The 27,435-nt window shown below is 41.0% G+C and overlaps 1 protein-coding gene across 5 annotated transcripts; it reads right to left on the bottom strand.

The window, feature by feature from the left end:
• Nucleotides 1–26,455, bottom strand: calcrl2 (calcitonin receptor-like 2). 5 transcript variants are annotated; one of them, XM_068732957.1, is made up of 14 exons: nucleotides 26,331–26,455; nucleotides 12,563–12,620; nucleotides 12,140–12,305; nucleotides 10,221–10,328; nucleotides 9,862–9,974; nucleotides 8,551–8,642; nucleotides 8,068–8,197; nucleotides 7,811–7,964; nucleotides 5,817–5,877; nucleotides 5,356–5,422; nucleotides 4,251–4,469; nucleotides 3,667–3,708; nucleotides 2,658–2,971; nucleotides 1–280 (listed from the first exon to the last, which is right to left on the bottom strand). In XM_068732957.1, the coding sequence occupies exons 1-13, from the start codon at nucleotides 26,378–26,380 to the stop codon at nucleotides 2,687–2,689; spliced, it is 1,545 nt and encodes a 514-aa protein (XP_068589058.1). In that variant the 5' UTR covers nucleotides 26,381–26,455; the 3' UTR covers nucleotides 1–280; nucleotides 2,658–2,686. The 5 variants fall into 5 exon arrangements, with proteins under 5 accessions (XP_068589058.1, XP_068589056.1, XP_068589057.1 ...); XM_068732955.1 differs by having other exon boundaries at nucleotides 2,662–2,971; XM_068732956.1 differs by having other exon boundaries at nucleotides 2,668–2,971.
• Between the last annotated feature and the right edge of the window lie 980 nt (nucleotides 26,456–27,435).

Raw genomic sequence — 27,435 nt, 5'->3', positions numbered from 1 at the left:
TTTATGTTCAAACAACTTTATTTCCACACGTAAATGGCAGTGTTAAAAATGTATATACAATAATATGCTTGAATTGAACTTTTCTTTTGTCGTTTTATTGGAATGTTTTTCAAATTTCTTTACAAATATGTCCCAAGACAGACGTTTTCTCGACAGGGCAGCATTGGCAAAACGGGTACAGGGTGGCGTCCCTGTGCAGAGATCCGACATTCTTTAGTTGTGTAGCCTGCTGTATCCACACTGGGACATTTGTATTCCCAGTATGTTGTGCGGATGCCTCCTGGAAGAATACCAAAATGCATTTGCTGCAAGCTCACTTTCAAACATTTAGACTTGCTCAGTATTCCGGTGGAAACTGAAAAAGCTGCTGGTACTGCCAGCCTGCCAGTGTACATACAGCACGGTACACAAGCAATGGAAAAACGATTAAATTAAAAGTGAAGTGGCAGGGAATTGTATTTGCAAAAAAATATATTGTAACAATATTACATTCCATTACGAATAGTGAAACCGACCTTTTTAATAGTCACAATAATAACACAGAACATTACAAAGCAACAGGAACACTATAATAATAAAGACATGGAAAATCTTTTAAATAGTCTCATTCTCGTGCAGACGGAAGTGGGTTTAATAAAAGATGGAAAAACATTTATATACAAATTTGAAATAGTCTTGTTCCGTCTGCAAATCTAAGACAGAAACGTGTCTCATCTTTGTTTTCATCCTAAATGTTCTGGGTATAAAAGCTTTATATCACATTAAGATTTCCCATCGTATTACAATAAATGCCATAATAGAAAGTGAGGATTGTGGGATATTAAATAAGTAACATTTCTTTCTACACCAATTGTAACAAAGTTGGAGGGTCTATTTGCTAAAACACATGTGCACACGCTCTCCAAATGCATTATTTCACACACCAAAGTGTCTGTATGTCTGTTGATTGTGTGCTACCTTTCGCCAAAAATCCCCCAAAACCCAGTGTTTTCAATGGAGTAATAAGTGAGGAGAGTGACTGAGATTACTGCAGCACTCCACAGCTCCATTATCATTATCTGCACCAGTGATTCTCCTGCCCTAAAAGCTCTGCTCCCGGTTTGAATCAGGATAGTTGTGACCCATAGTGTTCGGCACATCATTTAGTTCCAGGAAGTAAATCAGTTTGAATCAGTTGAGCCTCAAAATTAGCTTCCCACTATACCATACATACGTGTTAAGCGGTCATGTAGCCAGAATGTCATGGTGAGATTTCATAGCTACATACGGATTGCCACTATCGTAAGCTCAGCATCAGAAGCCCTTTCAACGTAGTACATTCCGTGTTCAAATGAGGTCTGTTTATTTGCCATAAACATAAATTCGTCATTTTGGCAACCTGAAGATTTGTGTTAGCACACATAGTGAGTGACCATCACCTCGAGGAAACTTATTTTACAGCGCTAATGTTGGGATAACATAATATTTTAACATAACGTAATTCAAAAGTAACTGAACCTCATAAAATCACATGAATTCAATACAAGTTCAATGCTGAGATGATAGCTAATGCTACTCTGCTGTACTGGGAAGGCAACCATTAACATGAATTTTGCTGGGTTAACGTTAGCATTCATTTTTTTTTTCTCCGTCCTGACTGGAAAAGTCAGAGAATAGATTTAGTTTTAGTCTTAGCTAATGCTAATGCTAGCTGTGGCTACTTCACCAGCTAGCTTGAACTTGATGTAGCCATCTTGCTTTAGCGGTTGTGTTGGCTGTCTTTCCGTTACGACGACTTCTAGACAAGAGCCAGCTCTTGTCTAACTACAGTTTGGATTTTAGCTCAGTTTTGTATGTTACACCCTGTTTTAGCAGAAATAATACATTTCTAGATAGTATAATACATGTTTAATGGCAAAACACAAGTCAAAAAGTCAGATTCTGGTATTTACTGGGTTTTGACTTTCTAGGGCAGATAAGTCCGACATGCTCTACAAAATGAAGTATCCTATGTCGAAAATGTATATCCTATTTCTGTTACTTGTTGTGGGGAAATTAAAATCCTCATGATTGTGTCGCTTTTGTCGTTTCACCCTGTTTACACAATATTACTCGTCTTCGGCTTGGTGTGGTTTTTGTTTTCTGACAGGCAGGTTAAAAGGGGGATGCTGGCTTTTTTTCCTTTTGAAGGTCAGCGATGATTACGCTATCTTTCCGAGATAAAAGCATGTAAAATAAAGAACATATAGAAAACATCACTGGGCTATGACATTCATCAGGTCACAGTGGTCTACGGGGTGGAGCATTCCGAGGCTTCATAAGACAACAGATTACACAGCTCTGCATTTGATATATCAAAATGGAAAAATACATAAGTGGACTTTATTCCAGCGACAGAACACATGTATGCAAAAACCATTAGGCCTACTAGACTAGGATTACAGGATGACACCACAATATAAATTATCTTTTTCTCATCAGTTCATACAGAGTCCAGAAACTGGAGCTTTTAGTTCACAAATGCCCAATCAGTTATCCTTTATTTTGAAAATTCACCTGGCCTATCTGTTTTTGTTTTTTTTGTCTTCTGTCTTTCTGTGTGCACATATAAGCGAGCGTGTATGTTTGTATGTGTGTGTGTGTGTGTGTGTGTGTGTGTGTGTGTTGTTTTGGCACACCAACCGTCACCTCCGCGCTTTCCTCCCGGTCAAATGTCGGTGGTCTCCATCTTGTTGAGCATGTCCACTTCGCCGTTGCTGCACTCCTTCTGCTGCCCGTTGGCTCTCTCCTGGGACAGGAAGTGGCTGCTTTCTTTTGGTTCAGAAGGTACGGCGTCAGGCCCCTCCGAGCAGCTGGTGACTCGGCTGGTTTCGGTAATGGAGGAGTTGTTGTGGTAGTTGAAGTGGTTGTTGGTGGTGGGTGTTTCCCCCCAGCCGGTTTTACCGCAGGCGGACTTCCACTGGGCCCACTTCCTCTGCAGCGCTGTCTGGGCCTGGGACGTCAACAGAGTTTAAGTTTAGTCTAGTTTGAAATAGCTTGAGGTTACTTAGAGACAGGGCGCAATTAAGTTCTGACCACACCAGAAGGGAAAGCAATTCATCAAGAACCCAGAAGTACATTTTTATAAGCTGCTGAACTCAAAAGAAAACAAGGAAACGGGCATTAGGGACACGAGGCATCAGCAGGAACGCTCGGTATGCCTAACGTTACGTGTCCAGCAAGCATTTAGTCTGAATGTCAGTTTGAAGCTATATTTCTGTTAGCTAAGCTAAAGCATTTTGACAGTATGCAACTTGTGTCATAGTGTGGATGTGGATCACTTTGCAAGGGCCTTAGCTAGCAGTAGCTTGCTAAAAGCTAACCTGTCCCCGTCATCATTTAAAAAAAATAAAAAGTGTTTGTCACATAAAGTGTGTTCATCAGTTTAAATATGGTAAACATAGGGTGCTAAAATAACCCTTTGACATGCTTTTAGCTAGCTACAGGCATTTTGTTCGCCTTTGGTTGCATATTGTGGGGCTGATTGTTTCCCCCGCCGGTGGGTGTGGTTCGTCACTGTGCTCTGTCTCTATGCAGAATCTTTGTATCATATATGACACAACAGTTTACATTGTCTGGAGCCATAACAACGGAGTCCCGGCAGTTTAAAATACCTGTGATGCATAAAATATGATAGTTTGCATGTACCTCAGCGTTGCAGAAACAGAATATAATTGCCACCAGGAGTCCCTGCAAAGCAATAGGACATTGATTAAATATTCATACAGGAACAGATGTCACAGTGAGATTATCCTGTAGATAATAAATGCAAATGAATCCTCGTGTTTTATGCGAAAAGCACGGACCAAATGAGGGATACCTTGCTTTTCTCTAGCCGCTGTGAACTTGAATTAGAAACCTGTTTATTCTAATATCGATACACAAAGCAGCTGAAGGTCCTACTTCCAAAAGCAAGAGGCAGAATAGCACTTGTTTATTCCAATTCAAGAGCAGAGAGTGGCTCTACCGTGCTTTGCGGTGTTGTGTAAACTGATGAAATAGCTCTTTAGTTTGATGTTGTTGCTAAATTAAAGTGAAAATGGAGTTGAATGGCTTTCAATACAAATCTCTCATGCCAAAACACCAAATGTGTTTGGAACACATGTGTTCACGTGGAAAAACTAAGCAAATCATTCATGTAGAATTGGTTATAGATAACTTGAATCCATCCTGTGTGGCGAGCATCAGCCTGCTGTGGGAACCCTTAACATGCAGCTTTTTGATGACTATACCTGGAAGTGGGACACGATGTGTACGAAGAAATCATAGACGGCCTGGCTGATGCGTCCCTCCGGCCTCCAGGGGAAAATGATGTACTGGACTCCCAGCAGAGGGATGAGGATGAGGGTGGCTCTCACCGCCTTCATGTAGGTTGTGGACTCGGCGCAGTGGGTCCCTTTCAACTTGGTGACGAGGACCCGGACGATGTTCAGGAGAAAGAAGAAATTCACCTGGATAGGTTGATAATTACGTGAAATGGAAATGGGAGAGACAGAGATAGAAATCGGTCATGATTTTACTAATATAGAGTATTTGACTCGACCCAACTTCAATGGAAGGGACCACCTTTGCATTTTTTTCTAAAGCATGGCAATGACCGGCCTGAGGGTGGCACTATAACGACACCTTTCAATAACATGCTCATGGAAGTTAACCTCAATTCCTGTTTTCATATAAATGGAGAAAGCGCAAAATAATTTTGATACGTTTTTGTTGTCAATTTCCTCGCAACAGTTATGTTGAACCACACAAAGGTAGAGCCTCACAAGTTAATGATGCGTGTATGTTCAGTCTGTTGTACCTCAGTGTTTAACCGGTGCTAAAGGGTTTAAGTCAAAAACTGCTTTCGTATCTCGGTGGCATATTAATATCAGCACTGTTTGGTCATTTCATTCCGTTGAACGGAGCTGCCAATCAAGCCAGTATATTAGAAACTGACTGATAACTAACTGCGGTGTTGTAGCACTCCAGATCTTGGTCTCAAGACCACCTTTTGAAGGTCTCGTCTCGCATTTTTATTTGAGATATTTGATGGTTTTTTTGGGAATGTGGATCTTTCAGAGTGCCTATGGTTTGCCAGTTCCACATTTTATCGCCAGTGGGTCATGTGCAGTTTTGGGACTCGCACTGGTCTGGTCTTGGTCATGACTTGATCTCGGTTTAGGACGTGGTCTTGACTGCCGCCAGTGTAATTGAATTGACTGTATTTGCACCTGTGCCAGCGTGTGTTTGCATTATGAGTTTGAGGTTTTTTGAAAAGCAGTTAGAGCAAGATTAAATCTGTTCATAGCAAGCCTACATGATGTATTGAAATGTATACTTTTATTAATTACTCACAAGTAGTGCAGCTTGAATGGGCCCGTGAATAATATAGAGCAGGTGTGATTGAGAGCTGATCCAGCACCTGAAACAAACACAAACAGCGAGACAAACTGAAATTTCGGACACCGATCCAGTGAGATTTTACATGTACGCCGACATAAATAAGCCTGAGGCCTAAATCAAAGCTCGAATCGTTCATCATTAGTGGTGGACTCAGCAAATAAAATGGCTCACGCAAAGACCACTTGATGAGACAAAGCAATATGTTACAAGTCCTCTCAAGCGGAGCAGAAGAAGGTCACAGGAAGGAGAGAGAGAGAGAGAGAGAGAGAGAGAGAGAGAGAGAGAGAGAGAGAGAGAGCAGCAAGCTTAGCTATGTTACAGTAGACTGCATACTGCTACATTCATGGCCTTGATCTGGACTTGGGCTTCGCGGCCGTGACGACAGAAGAACAGCAAAAAGCGCTACATCTTACTTGTCGTCAAAGAAGAGCCCGCGAGCCACGGCATACGTGATGGCAGGAACAAAGGGGAAACCTTGGGACAGAGAGAGAAACACAGACAGGAATATCAGACCGACGTCCTGAATCTCTAGAGAACGGTTAGCTTAGCTTAGCATAAAGACACGGGAAAACAGCTAGCCTGGCTGTGTTAGAAAGTAACAAAACAGCAGCTGCAAAACGCTCAAATGAACTGTTCCATGTCATTTTTTAAGCCCATACAGAAAACCAAGTCTAAATACAACAATTTGCAGTTTTACAGGAGGTTATCCAGTCCTTATGCAAATTAAACAAACAATTTATAACATTGAATCGCATTCATGAGACAATTTTTAGAAGAAGGATTTTAGAAGAAATGGTGCAAAATCATTTCACCTCAGGTTAATAGCAGACCACCTCAAGGTGTCACTCAGAGAGAACCAGGACATTCTGATTAAAGCTCTTCAAAATCTCATGCATGAGACAATAAGTGATTTGAAGTTGGCTCATGCATGCGATTTTGAAGGGCTTTCATTTTGAAATGCTACATCAGAATGTTCTGGTTCTGTCTGAGTGACACCTTGAGGTGGTCTGCTATCAACCTGAGGTGAAATGATTTCGTAACTATGCACCATTTCCTCTTATTAATCGTCACGGTCTCTGAACATATGAGACACACTGGTTTTAAACTGTCTGTGGGAAGAATGAACCTACAAGAGTCTGTTCATTGTTGATTAAAGACTCTGGTCTCTCTGGTCTCTCTGACCACTTTCCTCTCTTTGGAGAACATCATGTGAAACAACTTCTCTGACTCACGTAATTATTCTCCTACTCTTCGTTCTCTTTCCTCGTCTCAGCCCTGTGTGTCTCCATCTCACTGGAGTCAGGAAACGTGTCAGAATACCCATATTTGATTGGCTGAGCTGCATCACGTGATGTGATTTACAACGCATGTAATTGGTCGGTTTGTTTCCTGGACCACTGACCGTGTGCCGTAAAGGCTAGAAAAGCTGCGCCGGTTAAAATATAGGCGCTCTGTCAAAATATAATAATTCTCAATTATCTATCGGTTTTAGGTCCAGGGTCCGGATACAACGCCGTCTGGGTCGGGATCCGGACCGCGGTCCGCCTATTAGTGACCCCTGACCTAAGCTAACGAAACACAACACATCTTATTTTCAGGTGATTATACACTAAAGAGAACATACTTATTAATATTCCATTTCTGCCATTCCATTTCCCGCTAAATGACACTGGCCCTTTATAGAAAGCTGAAGTCCGAAAGCTTTCAGCTCCTGTACCGACAACAGCGAGTTCAAAGTAAAGATGACGCGGAGGACACGCTCGTTACAGGCACCCTATACCGTACAGATCTAGAAAGACGTGAGCTTGAGAGACATAAAAGAATCCATTACTAATGCATGAGAGCTGGATGCCTGCATGAGAGCTGAAATAAAAAGCCCACTTATCTAAGCGCAGGCACATCCAGCCTTCAAGGTTACATTTATGTATTGAATGACGCCGTAAATATGAAGTTGTTTAAGTGCAACAGAAGAAGTCACAAATTGCAGAAGCTCTCGTTATATTCAGGTGAGTAAATGCATGTTTTGGCACTTGAATTTGGAGGACTTAACAGCGCTGTTAACCTTGAAACTGTCGGTAGCAGTAACTCTTCAGTTGGAGTGTTGCTCGTAAGCGACAAAGAGGTAGCATAATTAGCATCTTGCTAGTGAATGATAGCCATAATCGGCCACAAATTGCGACTGTAGTGTATTGCATTCATGCAATTCCTTCATATTTGTCTTGCAATCTGCTGGCAGCGCATCCTCGTGCAGTGTGATGCTTAAATGCTGTCTCTGTAGACCTTGAATCTCCCAGGTCCTCCTCCGCAGTGTACAGTAAATGCACACAGTGCAGTTGTTGTTTCACATGCATATGACCAGATGATGGAAGCGCTGAAACTCAAAAGGAAATAGTTGGGGAAAACTCACCCCATCCCAGGACGTAGTACCAGAAGAGCTGCTGTTCCCCGACAAACACGGCCACGATGATGAGCGTGTGGAGGTAGATGCCCTCGCACAGCATCCACAAGTAGTTGGAGGTAGACGTGTACATATTAAGCACCGCCAGGACCTTACAGCTCACCTGACAGGGGACAGGAAACCAAGCCCGCAGTTTTGAGTGCCGCACTAAGATTTTGGACTAGAATGGACGAATGAGGCACGCCGAGACTTTCCCGGGGACTCACGGGGTTGCTGGCGTTTATGACTTGGGTGTTGGCCACAGTGAGCGAGAGCCACACTATCGTAACGATGGAGTTCAAGATGAAGGAGAGAAACATGTTCTTGTGGAGGGAGATTCTCTGGCAGCTGAGACTCCTGAAAGAGAGACGCAGACAAGAGAAAGTGTGTCCTCGCCTTTAGATTTTTACAGGCTCTTACAAACATTGTCGGACTGAAATTGCATTATTATAAGCATTTTCTTGCCAAACTATCCCCACAATTTAAACGATTTACTTTTTTTCTCCACCGTTACATTCATTAGATTGACACTAAAACCTCTCACCGTACCAGTTCACCTATTTTGTCTCCTTTTATTGGTCTACATACAAGCAGCTCATGGCGGTTTCTAAGCCACAAGCTGGACACTGAAATAGGAAAAGAAAAAGAGGAATCTGACGACTGTCGAGGTGTTGAGAGTCAGACGTGACACGAGGAAAGTCCTGACTCACTTGAAGTAGGAGAAGATGATCAGACAGATGACCAGGGAGACGATAGACAGGCTGTGACCCACCACGGCCAGGTAGTAGAGACTGATGGCAAACTGCAGGGAGGAAAAGTGGTTTATTAGTGATATATACATACATGAAATTCACTTACTAAAAATGGCTTTATTCTAAATTTAAGAAGTAAACTGGCATAGTAAACAGTTTGTTTTGTTCTCAGTTGTTCTCTTTGAAGCCTGTATGATGCAAAGGAAAACATCTGTATATGAGCCTTTTGGGGGAAATTCAGAAAAAGAAAACGTTTCCTGAATGAACACAATCAGACTGTTGGCAAATGAATGAGAGTCGCGGAGGACAACCTTTACAAAGACCAGGGCTGTGAGCTTCGCCCTCCTCCACGTGGAACAAATCCTGAAGAAGTCGCCTGTTTATGTCAGTATAGACTGTAGACTGTGAGGTGACTTATAAAAGATTGATCCCGCATCAAAAAGCGGAGGAAGAAGATTCACAGTACGTTTACGTTCACATCAGAGATCCAGTTCAGAACACACAAGGCAGCGAAGTCGAGAAGTGCAGTTCACCCTCGGCTCACGCTGTTGTGCTCAGCTGTCCAAGCGGGAAATAACTTCTGACTATCAGATGTCAACGTCTGTCATAAACCCTTCTGGTGTTGTTTCCTGTAGTGTGTTCAGATTACATTTACCACACCATGCCAAAATAAATAAAAAAATAAAAAATAGGTGTAATGTTGCATTTCGTCCTCTCACAGTTCACTCTATAGGGCAAGTCAAAGAATGTTGTAAAAGTAGTCCAGGAACATTAAGCACATTGTGCTGCACCTAAAACTTCAAGATATAAAAACACAACTTTTCAAAATCACCACTGTTGTATACTCTCTAAATATAATAGGTTACATTTTTGAAAATTCAATTGTGCACTCAAATGTTAGCTTGATCGTTAAGATCATTCACAATTGTGAATGTCTTTGTGCACTTTTATTTTATTTTAGTATTTTGTACTCTTTTAATGTATCATTTTCTTTTGATGTCTAACTTCTTCTTACTATTTTAATATTCTACCTCCCTGCAGGAGGTGCATTACATCGCTCCTTATTTTATAGAAGGTTAATGTTCTTTGTGCATTGTCCCTGTTACAAATAAACATGCTTACATACGTTATTCATGGTTATGTGCATCAGTCCACAGGCTGCAAGCCTGTTTTTTTTTTGGTGACATTCACCTAATTTGGTCAAAAGTTTAGAACTTTTCCAAACACCGGTAGACCTCTGCTGGTCCTCTCATACACACTGTGTTTTACCTTGAGTTTGTCTTTAGTGTAGGCCTGACACTGGGTGTAGTTAGTCCAGACTCTGTTGCTCTCTGGGTGGTGGAACCACTGTCCATCAGGTTTACACACTTTGGTCACCTTCTCTGTTGAAACATTATAATTTACACAAACGGTAACATTATTCATGGTTTGACTGAGGTGCCAAACAGACAATGAAAAGCTGACGTATTTCACGAGAGGCCGTTAATAAACAGAAAGCAAAAAAACTAAAAATTCAAGTGACAAGTTTAAGTGAAGACACTTTATGTAAAAGTAAAAAGTACGCATCATGTAAGACACACAAAATGAACAGCTGTGCTTGCATATGTGCGTGTGCCTTAACGCCTCACCAGCAGCGTCAAAGTCGAAAAAATATTCCGGACACATCTGCATGGCAGTCCCTGGAGCTGTGTCCCCCCAGCACAGCCAGCCGTCCCACGTACGGTTACAGAAATGACCTGCAGAGGACATGACATTCGAACCAGACATCAGACATGCGTGTGTATGCATCGGCTTTTCAAATGAGACTTAAATATGAGATGAGATGAGAGCGAGCGCTGTGTAACCTTCTCCCGCCTCCAGTTTCAAAGTGATGTATGCGCGAGCGAGGCACCTCATGTTTCCAAAAGACCGTCTTTGCTCTAAACACTGTGTTTATTTAACAGTGTCTCCATCCCTGCCGCTAAATGCCGATTCCATAAATCGCATTATACTTTGTATGTTGTAAAAAGTACACAAAACAGTCATGAAAAACAGATATAAATACTGTATAAATATACAATATGCAGTAACCCCACTTCCATCCCACAGGGAGAGCCTTTCCAAACATCCACGCTCTAGCACACACACACACACACACACACACACACACACACACAAACACACACTAACATAGAGGCTACATCAACATTAACGTTACGCTACTGAGCAGCCGACATCTGATGACGCGCTGCAACCAATCACGGTCTCGGTTGTGCCTGTTAACGAAGCAGGCCAAAGAACAGGATGCTCTGTGTAGGACAGCCTTGTAAAACAGTAAGTTAACGGTAATAGATATAAAGATCCACATTGAAGCGGTACCGTAACATTCGCTGTTGCATTTCTGTTTTTTGACCATCGCACATTCATGTTCTTTTTCCTATTTACTTTCCCTGCTCTTTTTTCATAAACAAGGGTATTTTGGACTCCATCCAGACTGAATTTCAGCTCGTCTTAGTAAACCTTTAAGAATGATAAAGAAATAATCATCACTTAACATATCAACTACGACAGCTGTGTAATGAGTCTGCGGCGTCAGCCGGCCCGCACAAAGCTTGTCAACAATCGACGGAAACCTGACGGTACCAGGTTGTACTGTGGCATTCTGGGAAAGGGATCACAAAATAGCATTTCAAAAGGCAGTGAAGTACTGAGCGGGAGCAACAGGCGCTGGGAAAGAAACAAAGGACACGTTTCCTTTCTTTCAGACTCACTTCCTCTCTCTCTCTCTCTCTCTCTCTCTCTCTCTCTCTCTCTTAGTGTGTGCAAACATTCTAAACTACTAATAGGTAGAACAGCCAGTGATGCATTTATCTACACCTCCTCTTTGTTAGTAAAAGTACAGAAGATACTATTTTGAATAAATACGTGTGAACGTATGAGTCAGTAAACATTTTGAAATGAAGCAATTACAAAGCATCTTAAAATTTAAATTGTATTATAGTTGTCATATACATTAGGTACATTTATTGTAGTGGGCTGCTGAGAAGCTCTCGGGGAGCGGTTAGGGGTTTAGTGTCTTGCTCAGGGACACTTCGGCACAGGACTTGTAGAACCGCCGACCTTGCGGTTGCCTGACGACCCTCTCTACCCGATGAGCCACGGCCGCCCCGTGGCTCTCGAGGGGGACATCGCTGTACCACATTTCATGGCAATCCACCAATAGAATTAAAGTCAGGGGATCACCAAAGTCAGTAGGATTCATCCTCTGGGGACCAATGAATGCCTGTCTAAAATTAAAAAGGCAATCCATCCCATAGTTATTGAGATATTTCAGTCTGGAGCCCATGGAATTAAAGGCAAGGCAATCGAAGCACAATGAAAACGGAGTAGTTTTAAAATATATCCTGTCTTTAAATGTTTTATTAATGTACTTTACTGATATTAAGTGATTCAATTTGCAGAGAGAGTGATTTTATTAAAAGTGCTTCAGCATTTACCTGCCATTCGCCAGAAATAATATGTGATACCAGGACATCTAAAGAACATTGAGAACATTGAGTTTTCTCACCTTCTTCTGTACGCGGTGGATCGCGGATGATCTTCAGGTAGCACTCGAACTGAGCGGCCAGGATCTCGTGTCGGGACTTTCCTAGTCCGGATATGTTGCTGAAGTTCTCCTGCTGCTCGTCAACCGCCTTCTCCATAGTGGACCCCACATCCTCACACTGGGACACCTGGGTAAAGTTGTGATGGGAAAATGAAAAAGGAAGAAAAAGGTTGACTGAGATACACAGCAAGTGGGGTTTTAGGAAAACATGTACTCGATAAACATTTAGATATATTGGGTGAAAATGCCTGGCTAAAATGTCATGTAATGGTGGGAAGGTACCGGAAAGAAATAATTCTGTATGTAAAAACCTGCATAGTGTTCACGTTTAGTGTGTCAAAAGCATCTACGCGTACGCAGACACGCACACATGATTGCACTCACCTCTGTGCACAACGCCAGTGCAACTATCAGTGAGAGCGTCAGGGTCTTCCACATGTTTCTGAAAGATGAAACGGGAATAAGGACAATGCAATTATTAGACATTTTTTTCACACCAGAAGCCGTTATTTGTTCCAGAACTGTGGTTCTTCAAGTATTCTACATATGGAGCATTACACCAACGAGACAAGTCCGCATGCTAATGTCAGTATGCTAACACAACGACAGTAAAAACATGCTTAGTCTTTGTCTTAGTTTAGCGAATGTATTATAATTACACAAAAATCCGTAAACCTAATGGCAGCTTTTTTGATTGAGAGTCCCTAAAATAATAAAAAAAGTCCTGTTGTGATTTAAATTGAAATGGTTTGTGTGAGCTTGTGGTCTCACAAGTGTGCGTATGTATGTTCGTTCACGGTGTGTGTATTTTCTCATCTATCAAGACAGGAAGTTCATGCTCGCCACTCAGGGTCAGAGAAAACAGATGTGTTTGTTATTATTTTGAGGTGAAAAGGGCAGCAAGTTCCCCTTAGCGAGTCCTCTCTAATGAGCCAAACAAGGGTAAAGTGAGTGCTAGCATAAGAAGTTGTGAGAGCGAGAGAGGTGACAGAGGCAGTCATAAAGTGTCTCTTTGCTGGGGAAACATGATGGGCTTTAATTATCTACGAGGGAGGAAACTGGCTACACCTCAAGGCCAGCAGGACACCACGTAATAACTTCAGCTGTGTCCTTTCATTTCGTTGTAAATGCAATAAAATGGTGGAATGCAGAATTGTGCCCTGTGCATTTCTTTCCCCCATGATATCACATTTATGTTCAATATTCAAACCAAACAACAATCTTCATCGTTTTTTAAGAGAACCGTAAAATCAATTTAAAGATACCAAACATATCAAGTGAATTACAGACAAATGTATCAAATGACGCACGTTGAGAATTGTCACACAATAAAAATTATTCGGTAACACTTTATAATAACTACACGCTACGAAGCATTAGTTAAGTATGAGTAAACACTTAATTCATCATTTATAAAGCATTGTTCCTACATTAACACTCATTAGTATTCAATTCACAACAACAGTTATAAATGTTTTATTCTTCATTAATAAGCTCGTCTATAATGTGTTTGGTGATTATGTTTTCATACTTTATAAATGATGGATTTCCCATTTGTAAATGAAGTATTATATATATTACAAACTAATTATTAAGGAGTTGTAGATGATTAATAACATCCTCTATAAAGTGTTAGTAAATGATTAAGAACTTATTTAAATGTGCATTATTCATGCATTTATATATATATATATATATATATATATATATATATATATATATAATGATTTAGATATGCAGTAATGGTTAGGGACTATGTTAATAAATGCCTTATAAACGCGTATTAATAGTGCAATTCATGATTAATTCAGGTAGTTACTAGTCATTAATTAAGTATTTTGTGTGACCTCATCTAAAGTGAGGACTATCTATGAAATGGGAAATCCATCATTTATAAAGTATGAAAACACAATCGCCAAACACATAATAGACGAGCTTAATAAACAAGAATAAAACATTTATAACTGTTATAAATTGCATACTAATGAGTGTTAATGTAGGAACAATGCTTTATAAATGATGAATTAAGTGTTTACTCATACTTAACTAATGCTTCATAGTGTGTAGTTATTATAAAGTGTTACCAATTATTCATGGGTTTGAATATTTAAGTGATTTGATATTGTCGAACTTGCAGGTCAAAATGTTTTAGCGCAATAACTGTGACAGATATTTAATTTATTTCAAGAGAAAAAGCGCCAGTTTCAATGCTATAAGCAGTAACAGAAATTCATGCCAAAAAGCTCCTCTTCCAGGGTAGAGTAACAAAAACATCTTGACAGTTGAGAGGGCGGGAAAGAGACGGAGAAAGAAAGTAGAGAGAAACTTGTCTGCGTCAGGAGTGTGAGGGTTTCGGGAACCAGTGCTCTGAATAGTACAAAAATAATCATCCAATCTTTATTTGGACTTTCCCTTTTCTTTCCATCTACTTGCTCACATAGCGCAAGAGATGCGTGTCTGAGGGGGGGGGGGGGGGGGGGGGACAGACATAGCCCAGATTCAACTGAAGCATCTTAATAAATTATGTTTAAGGGAGCATTCAAAGCAGAATTCATTACATTCTCAGTGATTTTGTGCAATGACTCGTATCCAGAGGGAGTGATGCGCAAAGGTTGTACAGAAGTCAGCTGTTTTGAGTCAACCCAAGACGCAAAGGTAATCATTAAAACATCTGCAGTACATAAGTTCTCAGCGTTGAAGAATTTTAAATGTATAACCTCTCAGTAACTGTTGGACTCACGTTTTGATACTGTAATTTGCACAAATTACAGAGAAAATAGGTCCCTCCACAATACACAATCTAATATTGCACGCTTTCTAATGGCCGGCAGGGAGCCACCCCTCTGGTTGTATAAAGAAGTCAGATTGTATAGAAGTCTAAGGGAAAATGACTTCTCTCTTAATTTATTACCTCAGTAAACATTGTAAACATGAATCTATGGTCTATGATTTCAAGTTTTCTTCAATTCATGATGTTCATTTAGTAAATTATGGTCTCATTTAAAATAAAATAGATAATAAAACAGGTTATGCTTTGAGTTGGGGCTACCTTGTGATTGACAGGCCACCACCACGGCGTTGTCCGGTCTGGGAGTTGTCTGTGTTTTCATCTTACAACTGTTACCCTTTCACAGTGTGTTTTCAGTTCATGAAAGATAATAGTAATATTTTTACATTTTGTGTACTCAGTATTCGGTTGTACTTAGCTCCACCCTCTCCTGGCACTTCTGGTAGCAAAAAAGTAAGATCGTGTCGGCCAAAAACTAATATGGCGTCGACCAAAATTCCGGCTTCACAACCACAGTCTACAAACCAATGAGTCACGTCATGTCACAATTATTTGTCATACTTTTTGAACAGTTTAGATAAATTAGCCAATTATATCATTACCAGACAGGTACTGCTTTTTGCTATCTTACCAAAATGAGAAGTATTTCACTTCTGTACCAGAGGCTGTAGGTCTTTATGTGCTTAGCTTAACGTTAGCTTAGCATGTGCCGTTTGGTGCGTATTTCTTATCTTTGGACTGAGCCAGAACAGATGTTTCCTCCTATTTCCAGTCTTTGTGTGCAAAGCTAAGCTAACCGGCTGCTGGCTGAAGCTTCATATTTAAAAGGTCAGACATGAGAGTGGTATCGCATCCTCTCATCTAACTCTCTAGCAAACAAAAAAGCGAATGAGCTTATTTCCCAAAATAGCAAACTGTTCCGTTAACACTGCTCGGTGCTGCGGCTTCCTACGCCAACCCCCAAATAAGGTTTTGGTATTGTTGACTCTGCTAACATCTCATTTTTGTGTACATATCTCTGCTTTCTGAACACAGTTTCAGTGTTTATTCTGGGGATTAGTTTGGATTCTTCAAGAGCACAGACTTCTCCGCCAAGTCTCACGTAACCATTTATTTATGTTATATAAACTCTGTACCTGACAGAAGTCAAGTTGTTGTTACTCTTCTTGGTAGATGTGAGATATTACTTAATGCCCTTTGGCCTGAGAAAATCTTTATTACAAGGAGTGTCACGAGTAGACATTTCAGATTTGGCCTCTGTGTCTCTCCGTCTCTCACACACACAAAGCAAACAATGCTCTTCATATACCACCTAAAAGCACTTTGCCTACAGGGCAGTTTGTAATGTCTGTCCTCTGAACTCTCAGTGACAACAACAATGTACACCAGCACTTAAATCATTCTCTCTAAACTGTTTCCTTCTAATAAAAGACAACACAGCCAACGTGATTTCACAGTAATATTCTGAAATGACCATGGCCGCTTAACAACCGCATTACGTTCACGTTTATCACAGTAAACAATTTTAAGTTTAAGGAGCAAAACTACTTGGTTGGGTTAAGGAAAGAAAATACCATGGTTTGTTTTAAAAGAACTTTGTTTCTCATGTACTTCATACGTCGGCTACGGAATTTAAAAACGTAGGACTTTTAGTTTCACATTGGACAAAGACACCAGTTTACTGGCTGACAGTCCTGTGTTTGACCCACCCATCCAACCCCAACCTCATCCCTCGTAGCAATACTTACAAAAAAGAATGCGCCATAATTCGTAGATATCCCACGAAATGTTTTCGCATGTTATCCACGTAATCTTGAACGAGGAAGTTTAAAGACCGCTAAAACACATACCGGGCTCGAGGGGAGGTGGATGGGTCCAACAAACGGCAATCTTTCAGCCAACATCAATGTTTTTGTCACGTAATTTGCGTACTTCAGCAAACGACGGTCTATTCCTAAACCTAACCAAGTGGTTTTGTTGCCTAAACCTAACCGAGTTTCCTGTGAAGATGGAACTTAGAAAATACCAGTTGCATGTGTTGCATGTAGGTTAGCTTTCGTAGGAAAGCGCCAAAAAGAAAAAGACGAGGAGTCACTTTCCGTAGGATATCATACGAACCGTTGTATGAGGATACGTTGCATCGCTACATGGAGTTTGATCAAAACACTATGCCTGTCGGACCTCGGAATTTGTAATTTGAAAAACAGCAAGCAGAAAAATCAAAAAGTATCAAGACCTTTGCTAATGCAGTAACATCTAAAGTAAGAGATATAATTGTCCTGTAAATCTGCCCCCATCTTTGGTCCTGAACACTTTGGAGAGCAGGCAACGGGGGATAGACCCAAACGCAGACAAAGACGAGGAGGAAGCAGCAGAAAAAATTAAATGAGTTTTAAAAAGTCCAACAGAACAGGCAGGAAACAAGTACAGGCCCAAAACTCCAAACATAACTGAAGACAAACCGACAAAGAACCGAGGATATGAATAGGGACTGAGTTCTGGTGAGAACAGGTGAGCAGGAGCACAGGTGACTACAGGGCTGACGAGAGACAGGTGAAACTAATGAGGGTGGGGCAGACAATCTCAAAGGCAGGAAAACAAACAGAGGCAGGAAGTAAAACAAGAGGAGCTAACTTCAGAATAAAAGCGGGAAACACTAAACCTGAATGAAAATCATGAAACAAGTAAAAAAAAAAAAAGATGCCTGACGGTCCAGTCTAAACTTAAAAAGTCAGAGGACATGAGCTGGACTGTGATGAAAACAGAGATTAATTTATAATTAAAACACCATTCAATAACAACCAAACAATGAATGCCCTTCTATCTGTTATGTACAAAGTTGCCTCTGGCGATGTATTGTTCCCCATCCGGACATCTAAGTGAACTGTAAATCCAAGGACACACACACACACACACACACACACACACACACTCACTCTCACACACACACACACACACACACACACACACACACACACACACACTGAAATACCTTGGCAGTACTCACAGTGTGCCATTGGAACCAATGAACACGGCGCAAATGATATCATGTGAACTGCAGCCAAGTAGTTTGGTTCGTCTTTTGTTTTCTGGGAACAATACAAGCTGAAAGGTTGCTGCATTTGTCACGTCCTCTGTCCATTATTTTGTCCAAGGTCATCACCTCTGGTCAGCAATGGAGGTGATCGAGAGCATCAGAAGCAGATGAAACAACGAGCACTCTGACAATATAAGCTGAGGAAGGTGCAGAGATGCAAAAATCACAGGGAAATGGAATCATGTCTTGTAAACAGTTTGAATTAAGCTCATATTTGAGCTTTTAATGTCAATAAAATACAGTGTGTGTTTGATTTGTGTCTGAACTTATTTTCATCGTCTGGATAAACAACATATTTTTTCTGTTCAGACATTCTTCCCCGTAGGGGGACATGAGGAAAAGAGAAGTTTAAACTCGGGTCACACACACACACACACACACACACACACACACACACACACACACGTGCACATCTACCCTACCACTCTATTGTCCTTTCTCCTCTCTCGTGTTATCTCTCGTTGTCCTCTCTCTTTGCTGTTCTTGGACAGTCTTTCCTCTCAACCTGTCCCTTTCTCCTCTGTCTTTTCTCTCCTACACGGTCGTCTGTCAGCGTTTATCTCAGTCGTCTCGTGTTTGTGTCTCTGTGTGTCCCTGACTCCCTGATTTTACACATCAAAGTCTGTTTGCAGGTCTTGTACTGCAGATATAACAAGTATTATAAAGCCTTCCGTGGCTTCCGAGGGAGCTGCATGAAGTCACATTCTGTTGTTGAGATAAAAACTTTTACGCTCTCCATCGTGAGTCAAACAATATTATCAAAATGTTAAATTGGTGGAGTTCTCGCCAGTGTGATTTTTGGATGGTCTGAGTCATTGCCGAACTGGAATGCTTGTCTGGTAACAGCTGCGGAAACAATGTTGAGCCACAAGTACACCATGTGTGGGAAAACTTAAACTCCTAATATCACATCAGGAGAAAGCCATACAGCAAAATAAAAAATATATATAAAAAATCCACATCAGACCATATAATGCCGTGAATCTGCTGTCCAAGCTGCTGGCCATTGCTGAAACCGATGCTCAGGACCAAGCTGCAAGATGATGTTTCAAATTAATGTGTCTTTTGTCTGCAGAAATCACGCACCGGGCAACAAAGCACACAACAATCACAGTGATGAAACGGTCCTATTCGTTTTCAGGGAGCGCACTGAACGAACTCAAAAATGCTACCCAGAGGTGACCAAACATTCAAACAGCTTCCTGTCACTTTAGGCTAAACTGCCTAGTCACAAGGGTTTAAAGGCAAAGAGGTGGAAATTATGACTAAATTAACAAGGGATTAAATATATATTGAATGTAAAGAGGAGGTTTTGATTGGATCAAGGAGGGACACCAGACACAAATTATACAAAGACGTGCGTCTGAGCCTCAGGATCTTTTCCTTCAAGCATTCCAAGACAGACAAACCTCAACTGAGGAAATTAAACGCGCATCTCCTGAGCCAAAAGTCCATATAATGCCTGACGATAAAGTCAATGTCAGCGGTATTATTGTAACCCTATTTTTTTTTTTTCTACATTTTTTTTATTTCTTAGGATTTGGCTCACTGGGACGTAGTCTGACACAGACCAGAGACTCCCAGCAACACACAACAAAGTGGGAGGACAATATCATTCATTTAGAAAAAGCTCTTTGTTAAAACAACAAGTTTTGTTGAAATGGTTAGATATTGTAATATTCCATCCATTAAGTTACTTACTGATGAACTGCTGTCATTTGTTGTCCACCCAATTTCTCCCAACCTGTTCCCGCCCCTCTAAATCAATCAGTGACGTCCTACATTTCCCACAATCCCTTTGGAAAACATCCAAGAAATTGTCATTTTCTATTTAGAAGCATAAGTGAACTCTGCATCCTCTGCAGTGGATTTCTTACAGTGTGATGTTGAATTTCTGCACAGAATAAATCTGACGAGCTGACACAAAAACCTGTTGAAAGATATTTGATCAAACTCCACTGTAGATGCTAAAATGATCTAATGTCTCTATGTCTGGTTAGTATCCACCACAATGGAAAAAAGAAAACTCACGAGGACTCTCAGTGTACATTTATGTCACTCCACATCCCCAAACCTCACTGTGAGAGTCATTCCGCTCTCATGGGATCATGGGCTGATGGGAAATCCAAACATTGCTGTTTTGTTACACCAGATTTAGCTCCTTTGGCCATTGCACCCAGTAAAACGGACCGCAGATGCTGCTGTGACGTTTGTCCCGACCCCAGAGGTCATTATTACCCGAGGTAATGTTTTGTATGGGAAGAGGGACTTTGATATCAGCTGCAGGGACGTGCAAATTCCCCTCAAAAAATGGCGTAATTGGATGCAGTTGCTTTTGGCAAAGTATCGAAGTAATTTTGAGAAAATACAGACACACGGATGAAACATATGCTTCAGGGAGCACAGAACAAAAGCCTGGACTAGAAACTTACATGAAACATAACTTAGGAGCCTTGAGAGCAAATAGCTGACTGGGATTTTTCTGCTGCTACTGAACATTTCATTATCAAATTACGTACTATTTAAGGAAACAAAAACAAATTTAAAGGAACAATTGAGCGTTGTGCTGCAGATGGGAGTGTGTTTGGCTTGTGATAAAATAGCAGAAAGACAACACCAGGGAGAACCAACGGGAGCAAAACACACAGCCAATCACTCCAGTGCTGACCAAGAATAAGAAACAATGTTCTAAACCTGCCGCAGAACCCAAACCACAAACTAGGGCTGCAATTAACAATTATTGTAATTGCTGATATTGATTCCAATGGGATTTATTTAAATAAAACCAGCAAATATTCACATTTGGGAAGCTAGAACCAGAATTATAGAAATTGAAAACACAACACAATTGCCAACATCTAAAATTGACGATAAATCAATTTTTAGAATGAATTTTCTGTATATCGTGTGTTCCATCCACTAAGCTCTTCAAACTACAATGTATACTGTCAGTGTTGAAATGAGCATTCACAGCATCAAAGGAAAGTACCAATACCCTACAAGAATGCAAGACCTGAATTCAAAGTATTGCATTATCAGCGAAATGTTCTTAAAGTATCAAAAGTATGCATTCTGGTTCTGCTAAAAATAAAAGGTCCCACTGTTATATTCTTCTATATGACATTACAGTTTATTTACTCTATATACAGATAGTTTAGTCTGGTGGTTCCCAACACAGGGGTCAGGCCCCCTAAAAAGGGTCACAAGATAAATCTGTCACAAGATGATTAATGAGGTGGCAAAGAAGTGAAAACAATGTTCTGGTACAAAGTTGTGTTATCATTTTTGTGTGCTTTGAAGTGAATCTTTGCTTTTTTGTGAACTATTGGATAATTCTACCTCTTTGGGCCTCAAACTGTTCTATAAATCGTCTGAGAAGTTTTGATGTAACTAACTATTAACAACTCTCAATAGACACTGATTCATCGGAAGAGGTCAGCCAAAATATTTTGGGAACCACTGGGCTAATCGTTAACGACTATTGGTATTTCATAAAGGTATCACATGTGTTTTTAATGTAAATATCTTAGTTTAAAAAGTTAAGTGCAACACTCTGTACCTGCAGTGCTATTTGTCACTCTAGATTGTTTTGGATGTTTTTTTCGGTGCTTTTTTTTGGAGCAACACAAGCCGAGTTCCATCTAGTCCCATTCTACTGGAGAGAAGGCAGACATCTCTAACGACATCTCTAACACTCTGCAACTCCCACCGAAAACAATCTAGACTGATAAATAGCACTACAGGTAACAGGAAACATGTATTCTTGATTTTGGAGGAACTGTTCATTTATGTGCCTAATTAGTTTCCGCCATTATGAATTGATCTCACCTAGGGATGCTCTAAAAGGGTGGTTTAACCTTACGCCATGCACAACAGCTATTTCAGATCACTTCCATTTCTCGGTGTTCAAAGACACATTCAGCAGCTCATTTAAGCTGCATCTTCAGTGGAAGTTTCAGTTGTGATGAATTCAGGGCTGAATTCCCCCCTTCGGCTTTCTCAAGTTCCCTCTAATAAGCTGCTGTCAGACAATTACTCTCGAGGCAATCCGGGGAGAAAAGAGTGCGTGTCTGCTGGTGCACGTCACACATTATTCCTATTTATTTTTCATCCCAGCAGGGGATCCACAGAGCAACAAACCCCAAGCCTTGTGTGTATGCATGAATGTATGCTTGTATGCCAGGGGAGGTGGAGGAAGGATGAAGGTTGAGGAGGATCTTCCTCCGGCGTCCTGCAACCACTTCCTCCCTCCTCTCCCGCCTCTGCACGTCTAAACAGCCCAACAGGTTAAAAATAAGCCATTGTTACACGAACACAAAGGGACATGGAAGGGACTTTCGTAGTGAGGGGGACACAGCCTTTTAATGTGAACACACACAGTCTCTGTTAGACAATCGAAAGATGAGGACGTTCATTATTACAGAACTATCTGAAGTAGGGCTGCAATTTATGATTATTTTCATAATCAATTGTAATATCCGCCGGGAGATTATGTATTTGGCTCTGCGTGTGTGTGTGTGTGTGTGTGTGCGCGTCTCTGTGTCTGTCTGTCCATGCTAATCTCTCATACCGATGGGTCCATCAGCCTGATATTTGTCGTGCTCATTTATTACTGTATGCTCAAGGACCTCTTGTGGTTGCGGCGATTCACACTTTTTTAAAAAACATTATTTTATTAACAACATATCTTACTGACTGTTTTGTCACTGATTGCTGACCTCACTACACATAAACCGGCCGTTAAGGGCCGCAAGTGATCAAGCCCTGCTTCAGTTTGGACTCTCGTTTACGCTACTCACCGTTTGTTCCTCTCTTGATTCGAAAGCCTATAACACTATTGTATGTGTTTATATTCTATATATCTATTTATAACTATTGCTCAGCAAATGACAAACTGAACCGAGTGCTGACTACAACGGAGTGCATCTACTCATGTAGGAGACCTAGTTAGCTGTGAGGGTACACTTTTCTTGTTTCCTCAATCAATCAATTAAGCATTTGGTCTATAAAATGTCAACAAACCGGGAAAAAAATGTCCCATCGCAAGTTCCCCAAGGTGACATCTCAAACTTTTCTAAGTCTGACCAACAGCCCTTATCTCGCAGCTGGACTCAAGCAATGTCACATGATCACGCTCCGACAGCACTTCACGATCAGAGCCCAATTCCACCGATGACGATAATTTACATATACCTGTCACTTGTTACAGTTTCATATTTGTATCACTCCTGTACACCAGTCTACCACAGTATTGTATGTTATGTAACGACTGAAACGAGCTGGAAATTAGATGAATGAGAGCCATTAATTCATGTTAAATGCAATGAGTTAAAAATTACTGTGAACCTTTAGAGTTAGCAAATACTTCTTTGTAGGTTCCTCACTAGAGGTCAATGTTTTATATATATATATATATATATATATATATATATATATATATATCGTTCGATTCTGGGGTTCTGTATCCGTGAACGGGTGCACATCTTTTTAACCCCATCGGTTAAAGTCCAGTGCTTTGTGTGGACCGTGGTGCTCTTCACCCTGTCTGGTCCTGTATCACCCCTCGAGAGCCAGCACACCAGCAAGCACCCGGGTTTACAACATAAAACCGAGCTGTCCGTGTATGAGTGATTACGGACTTGGTGGTTTTCCCATAGCTGGACCCAAATATAGCTCCTCCAGCTTTGGAGCTATGCCAGGCCGTGTCTTTGTGTAGTTCTTGTCCCCGGGGGCAACAAAAGCAGCAGGGGCCCGCACAGAACGGAGAATAGAGGCATCGCTCCCTCGACACACCATGGTGGAACCACGATACGATCACGCCGACATCCCCTCAAGTCCTCCATCCGAGCAAGAGCAAAAGTTCTCCCACCAGTCAGCTGACCGCCGTTGCCTGTGGGCCATGGTGAGAGAGACCAAGATACAAAGGTCCCCCCCCCCCACCTATCAGTCAGTGTAGGAGCAGCACACCCTGACACAGTTCTCAGATATGGTCAGTCTGACACCGCGTTCATCACCAAAGCATCTGCTCTCATTCTTCTTTTTTTAAATCAAGCCTCTCATGTCATCTCACAGAGGTCTTTCCCCAAAAGAATGACCTAAACCCCGTCTTGCTCCGTCGCTTTCTCGACTTAGTCACAAGAGAAACCCTCATATTTCCTCCCTGTAAAAATGAAGACGCAGTTCAATCGTCGCCATCAACGAGGGGGCTCTCATTGTAGAAGCAGCCTCAACGGAGCGTCAACGTTTTCTACAGCTTTATTGCATGAAAACAAACACAACAGAGGGAGTTGATATTGTTCATAAATCAAATGATAGGAAAATCTTTGCCACTCTTAACTACAAACCACCCTGCAATTATTTGTGTGCAACCCTGACGTGTCAGTTATCCCCCCCCCCCCCCCCCCCCGAGTCTAAAATAAGCACAAGTTTTTTCAGGTACTTGGATGGGGGGGTGGGTTGTGTTATGAAAGGGAAGGGGGGGTTGACTGGAGAGTGAGTTGGGGGTTGGGGACCAAAGTAGCTGCCAAAAAACATATTAATACACTGTTAGCTGCCTGGCAAGAGCAGGCTGTTCCAGTCCAAGACCCGCTGGGGCTCCGGTCTGGGGTGAAAGTTTCCCACGGACAGACGCGAGGGTCAGACCGAGTAAAGGGTCCAGGAATTCAGAAGCTAACAGAGGAGCTGGTCTCAGATCGATGTCCTGGGAGCCAGGGTTACAACTTGGCCACATTTTATAGGCAGGGAGGGATAAAGCGTGTTCCTGAAGGCGCCTCGCAGAAATGGAAGCGATTACAGGCAGAATCCCACGCAAAGCAAGCAGGGAAATATAGCAGAGGCCTAGGATGGTATGACAATAATATAAGAGAGAGTCACTTTATTACAGTGACAAGTAGGATTGCATATATATAGTGGGATATATATATATATATATATATATATATATATATATATATATACATATACATATATATATATATATATATATACATATATATATATATATATATGTATATATATATATGCATACACACACAGTATACAGATCTGCTTTCTATGAGGATCCAAGGGAGCACCTCCTGCAAGTCAGTAGGGTTTACATGCAAATGTGCATTCAAAAGTGAATGAGAAATGCAAATCCTGGGAGAAAATAACACAGCACTTGTGGGGCCTGCTGTTGCTGGGAGCAGTGAAAGGTAGCCCTGTGTGTGTCTACACTGCCGTGGTATACCTGCATTGTTTCCCTCTGCGTTGGTGGTGCTTTGGATGCAGGCTGAATATCAGCCACAGGAAATCCAACTCTACCGTTCTGTTTCATTTGCAAACTGCATAATTCTGTAAGAGAGACATGTTTCAGCTTCTTTTTCTCTTTTTTTTTTTGGTTGTAATGAGAGCTGAAAACCTTCAGTCATTTATATTTAGGTTATATTTATAAGTAAGTACAGATATACTGCACCTGCAGGTTACCTCTGCATTTAAAAGCTGCTGTATTAAAAGCTGCTTAAAGCTCAATTGGGTCCAAGAGATCTCCGCTCATGACAGGAAACACTGCCAGCTTCCAGTAAACAACCACAAATCGCTGCAATACCGCCCATCTTTACTGTCACTTCATTAATCCCCCCCCCCCCCATCCTGCATGCTGACCATGGGACTCGTCTTCCATCTGCTGTGTTTCACATTAGTGGAGATAATCACAGCGACACTCTCTATTCAACTCTATTCTATTTCTATTCATATACTTAGAATTGCAACTGTAGAGGCAGGCAACAAGCCAACTCAGGGTGCGACCTTCCCTCAACCTGCATTCATCCTCAATGATACACTTTGCGACCCTGTGCAGAAAAAAAAGTAATATTCCTTTAATATTACTGTGAGAACTTTTAGTGTGCAGTCAATGGTTATGGTGACCTTAATGTGGTTTGTGATAATAAACACAGTCATATACTATTCCTATAGTCTTCTTATGGTAGTTTTGTTCTATACGTATACACTTTACAATCCCCATAAATCATTTTCTGCATGAACATTATTAGAAGCATTATAGAAAAGTTGTTTTATATAAGTATACATGTTTTCTAATAGTGCCATTATTATGTTTGACTCTTGCATAGCCGTAGTTCTCTTTCATAATGAACTTATGGACACATTTCACGCGCCCACATTCAAGTGAAGCCTCATAAAACCACTGCAATAAGTGACGCCTGGATTCTTCCTGCAGCCTGATTTTTTTTGTTTTTGTTAAAGAGAGACAGCAGAGACTCGATGCTTACCTTTTCTTTGAGGGAGCCGTCAAACTGTCTTTTCCTCCGAATATTCCCATGCTCGCATGATCCGCGCAGAGAGGGGTCTCATGCTGCCCATCTGACAACACTGACCAACCTCGACTGCTCAGCCACAGCCGTCTAGCTGGGCACAGTGGCAAATGCATGTCTTCCTGTTATCACTTTCAAAGTAAAGCACGCCAATAAAGACCCAACTTTAGAAGTAAGCTGCTGCTGCTGCGTAAGTATTTATTGAGCACACGAAGTCAGCTTTTGGAGCACAGCTAGTGACCAATAGAAAAACATGTTCTACTTTAGTCAGATCATACTCATGACACTGCAAATGCATTTAAAAAAAAAGAAAAAGAAAACATATATTATATTATATTGTCCAATTCAAAGTCTTCACAATTAACCAGAAGCATGTTCAGCCACTGAGGAAGCCAGAATAAAAGAGGCTTAGTAGACTTGATACCGCACCAGTATGGGTTAGATTCACAATCCTGGTTGAAGGCAAGAGAGAACATTATTGGTGATTTAAGGAAAGAATAATATAACATGACCTGTATATACTGCATTATATTTCATATTTTTTTCCGACAAATTAGAAGCCTTTATTCTGACGGAGAGGAATAACTTCCTGTCTTATCTGGGTCGTCTCCGTTAGTCTGACCTAGAAAACGGTCGTGTAATATTTTGACACTTGAGGCTCAGTCGTTGTTTCAAAAAACAGCTGGTCCAGGCATTATATTAACAAGAGGCTCGAGACATTAGACGTTTATGTGTGCTGGATTTGTTTTATTCTACCCCACAATGAAAACACAAAAAATCCTAATCAAGGTATTTTGAAAGATCAGCTGTGTCACAGTATCCGTAAAGTAAGGACGTAAGAGCATTACATATGATCAATAATAATAATACTAAAACCAATGCTTACAAGAAGAATAAAAACAACAGCAATAATAATAATAAGAAGAAGAATAGGAATGAGAATAGGAATAATAAAATAATTACAATTATAAAAACATGAAAAAGCAGCCGTTATGTGCATCACATCAAAAAGCAAATCAAAGTGATATCACTTCCTGGGTTTCATTCCAGCAAAACACTGTGT

This window comes from Cebidichthys violaceus, unplaced genomic scaffold, assembly GCF_023349555.1.
Source record: "Cebidichthys violaceus isolate CVI_PGR_0920_01 unplaced genomic scaffold, fCebVio1.0.p SCAF_6, whole genome shotgun sequence".
NCBI classification, from domain to species: Eukaryota; Metazoa; Chordata; class Actinopteri; order Perciformes; family Stichaeidae; genus Cebidichthys; species Cebidichthys violaceus.
This window is presented reverse-complemented; position numbering and strand designations above follow the sequence as displayed.

What these genes read in the sequence shown, in the direction of transcription:
- calcrl2 (XM_068732953.1), bottom strand. Translation starts at nt 26,380, where the DNA reads ATGGGAATATTCGGAGGAAAAGACAGTTTGACGGCTCCCTCAAAGAAA. An exon ending in GTACTACGTCCTGGGATGGG is followed by an intron (nt 5,878 to 7,810) that starts GTGAGTTTTCCC and finishes CTCTGTCCCAAG; the next exon opens with GTTTCCCCTTTGTTCCTGCC. An exon ending in ACATCGTGTCCCACTTCCAG is followed by an intron (nt 3,709 to 4,250) that starts GTATAGTCATCA and finishes ATTGCTTTGCAG; the next exon opens with GGACTCCTGGTGGCAATTAT.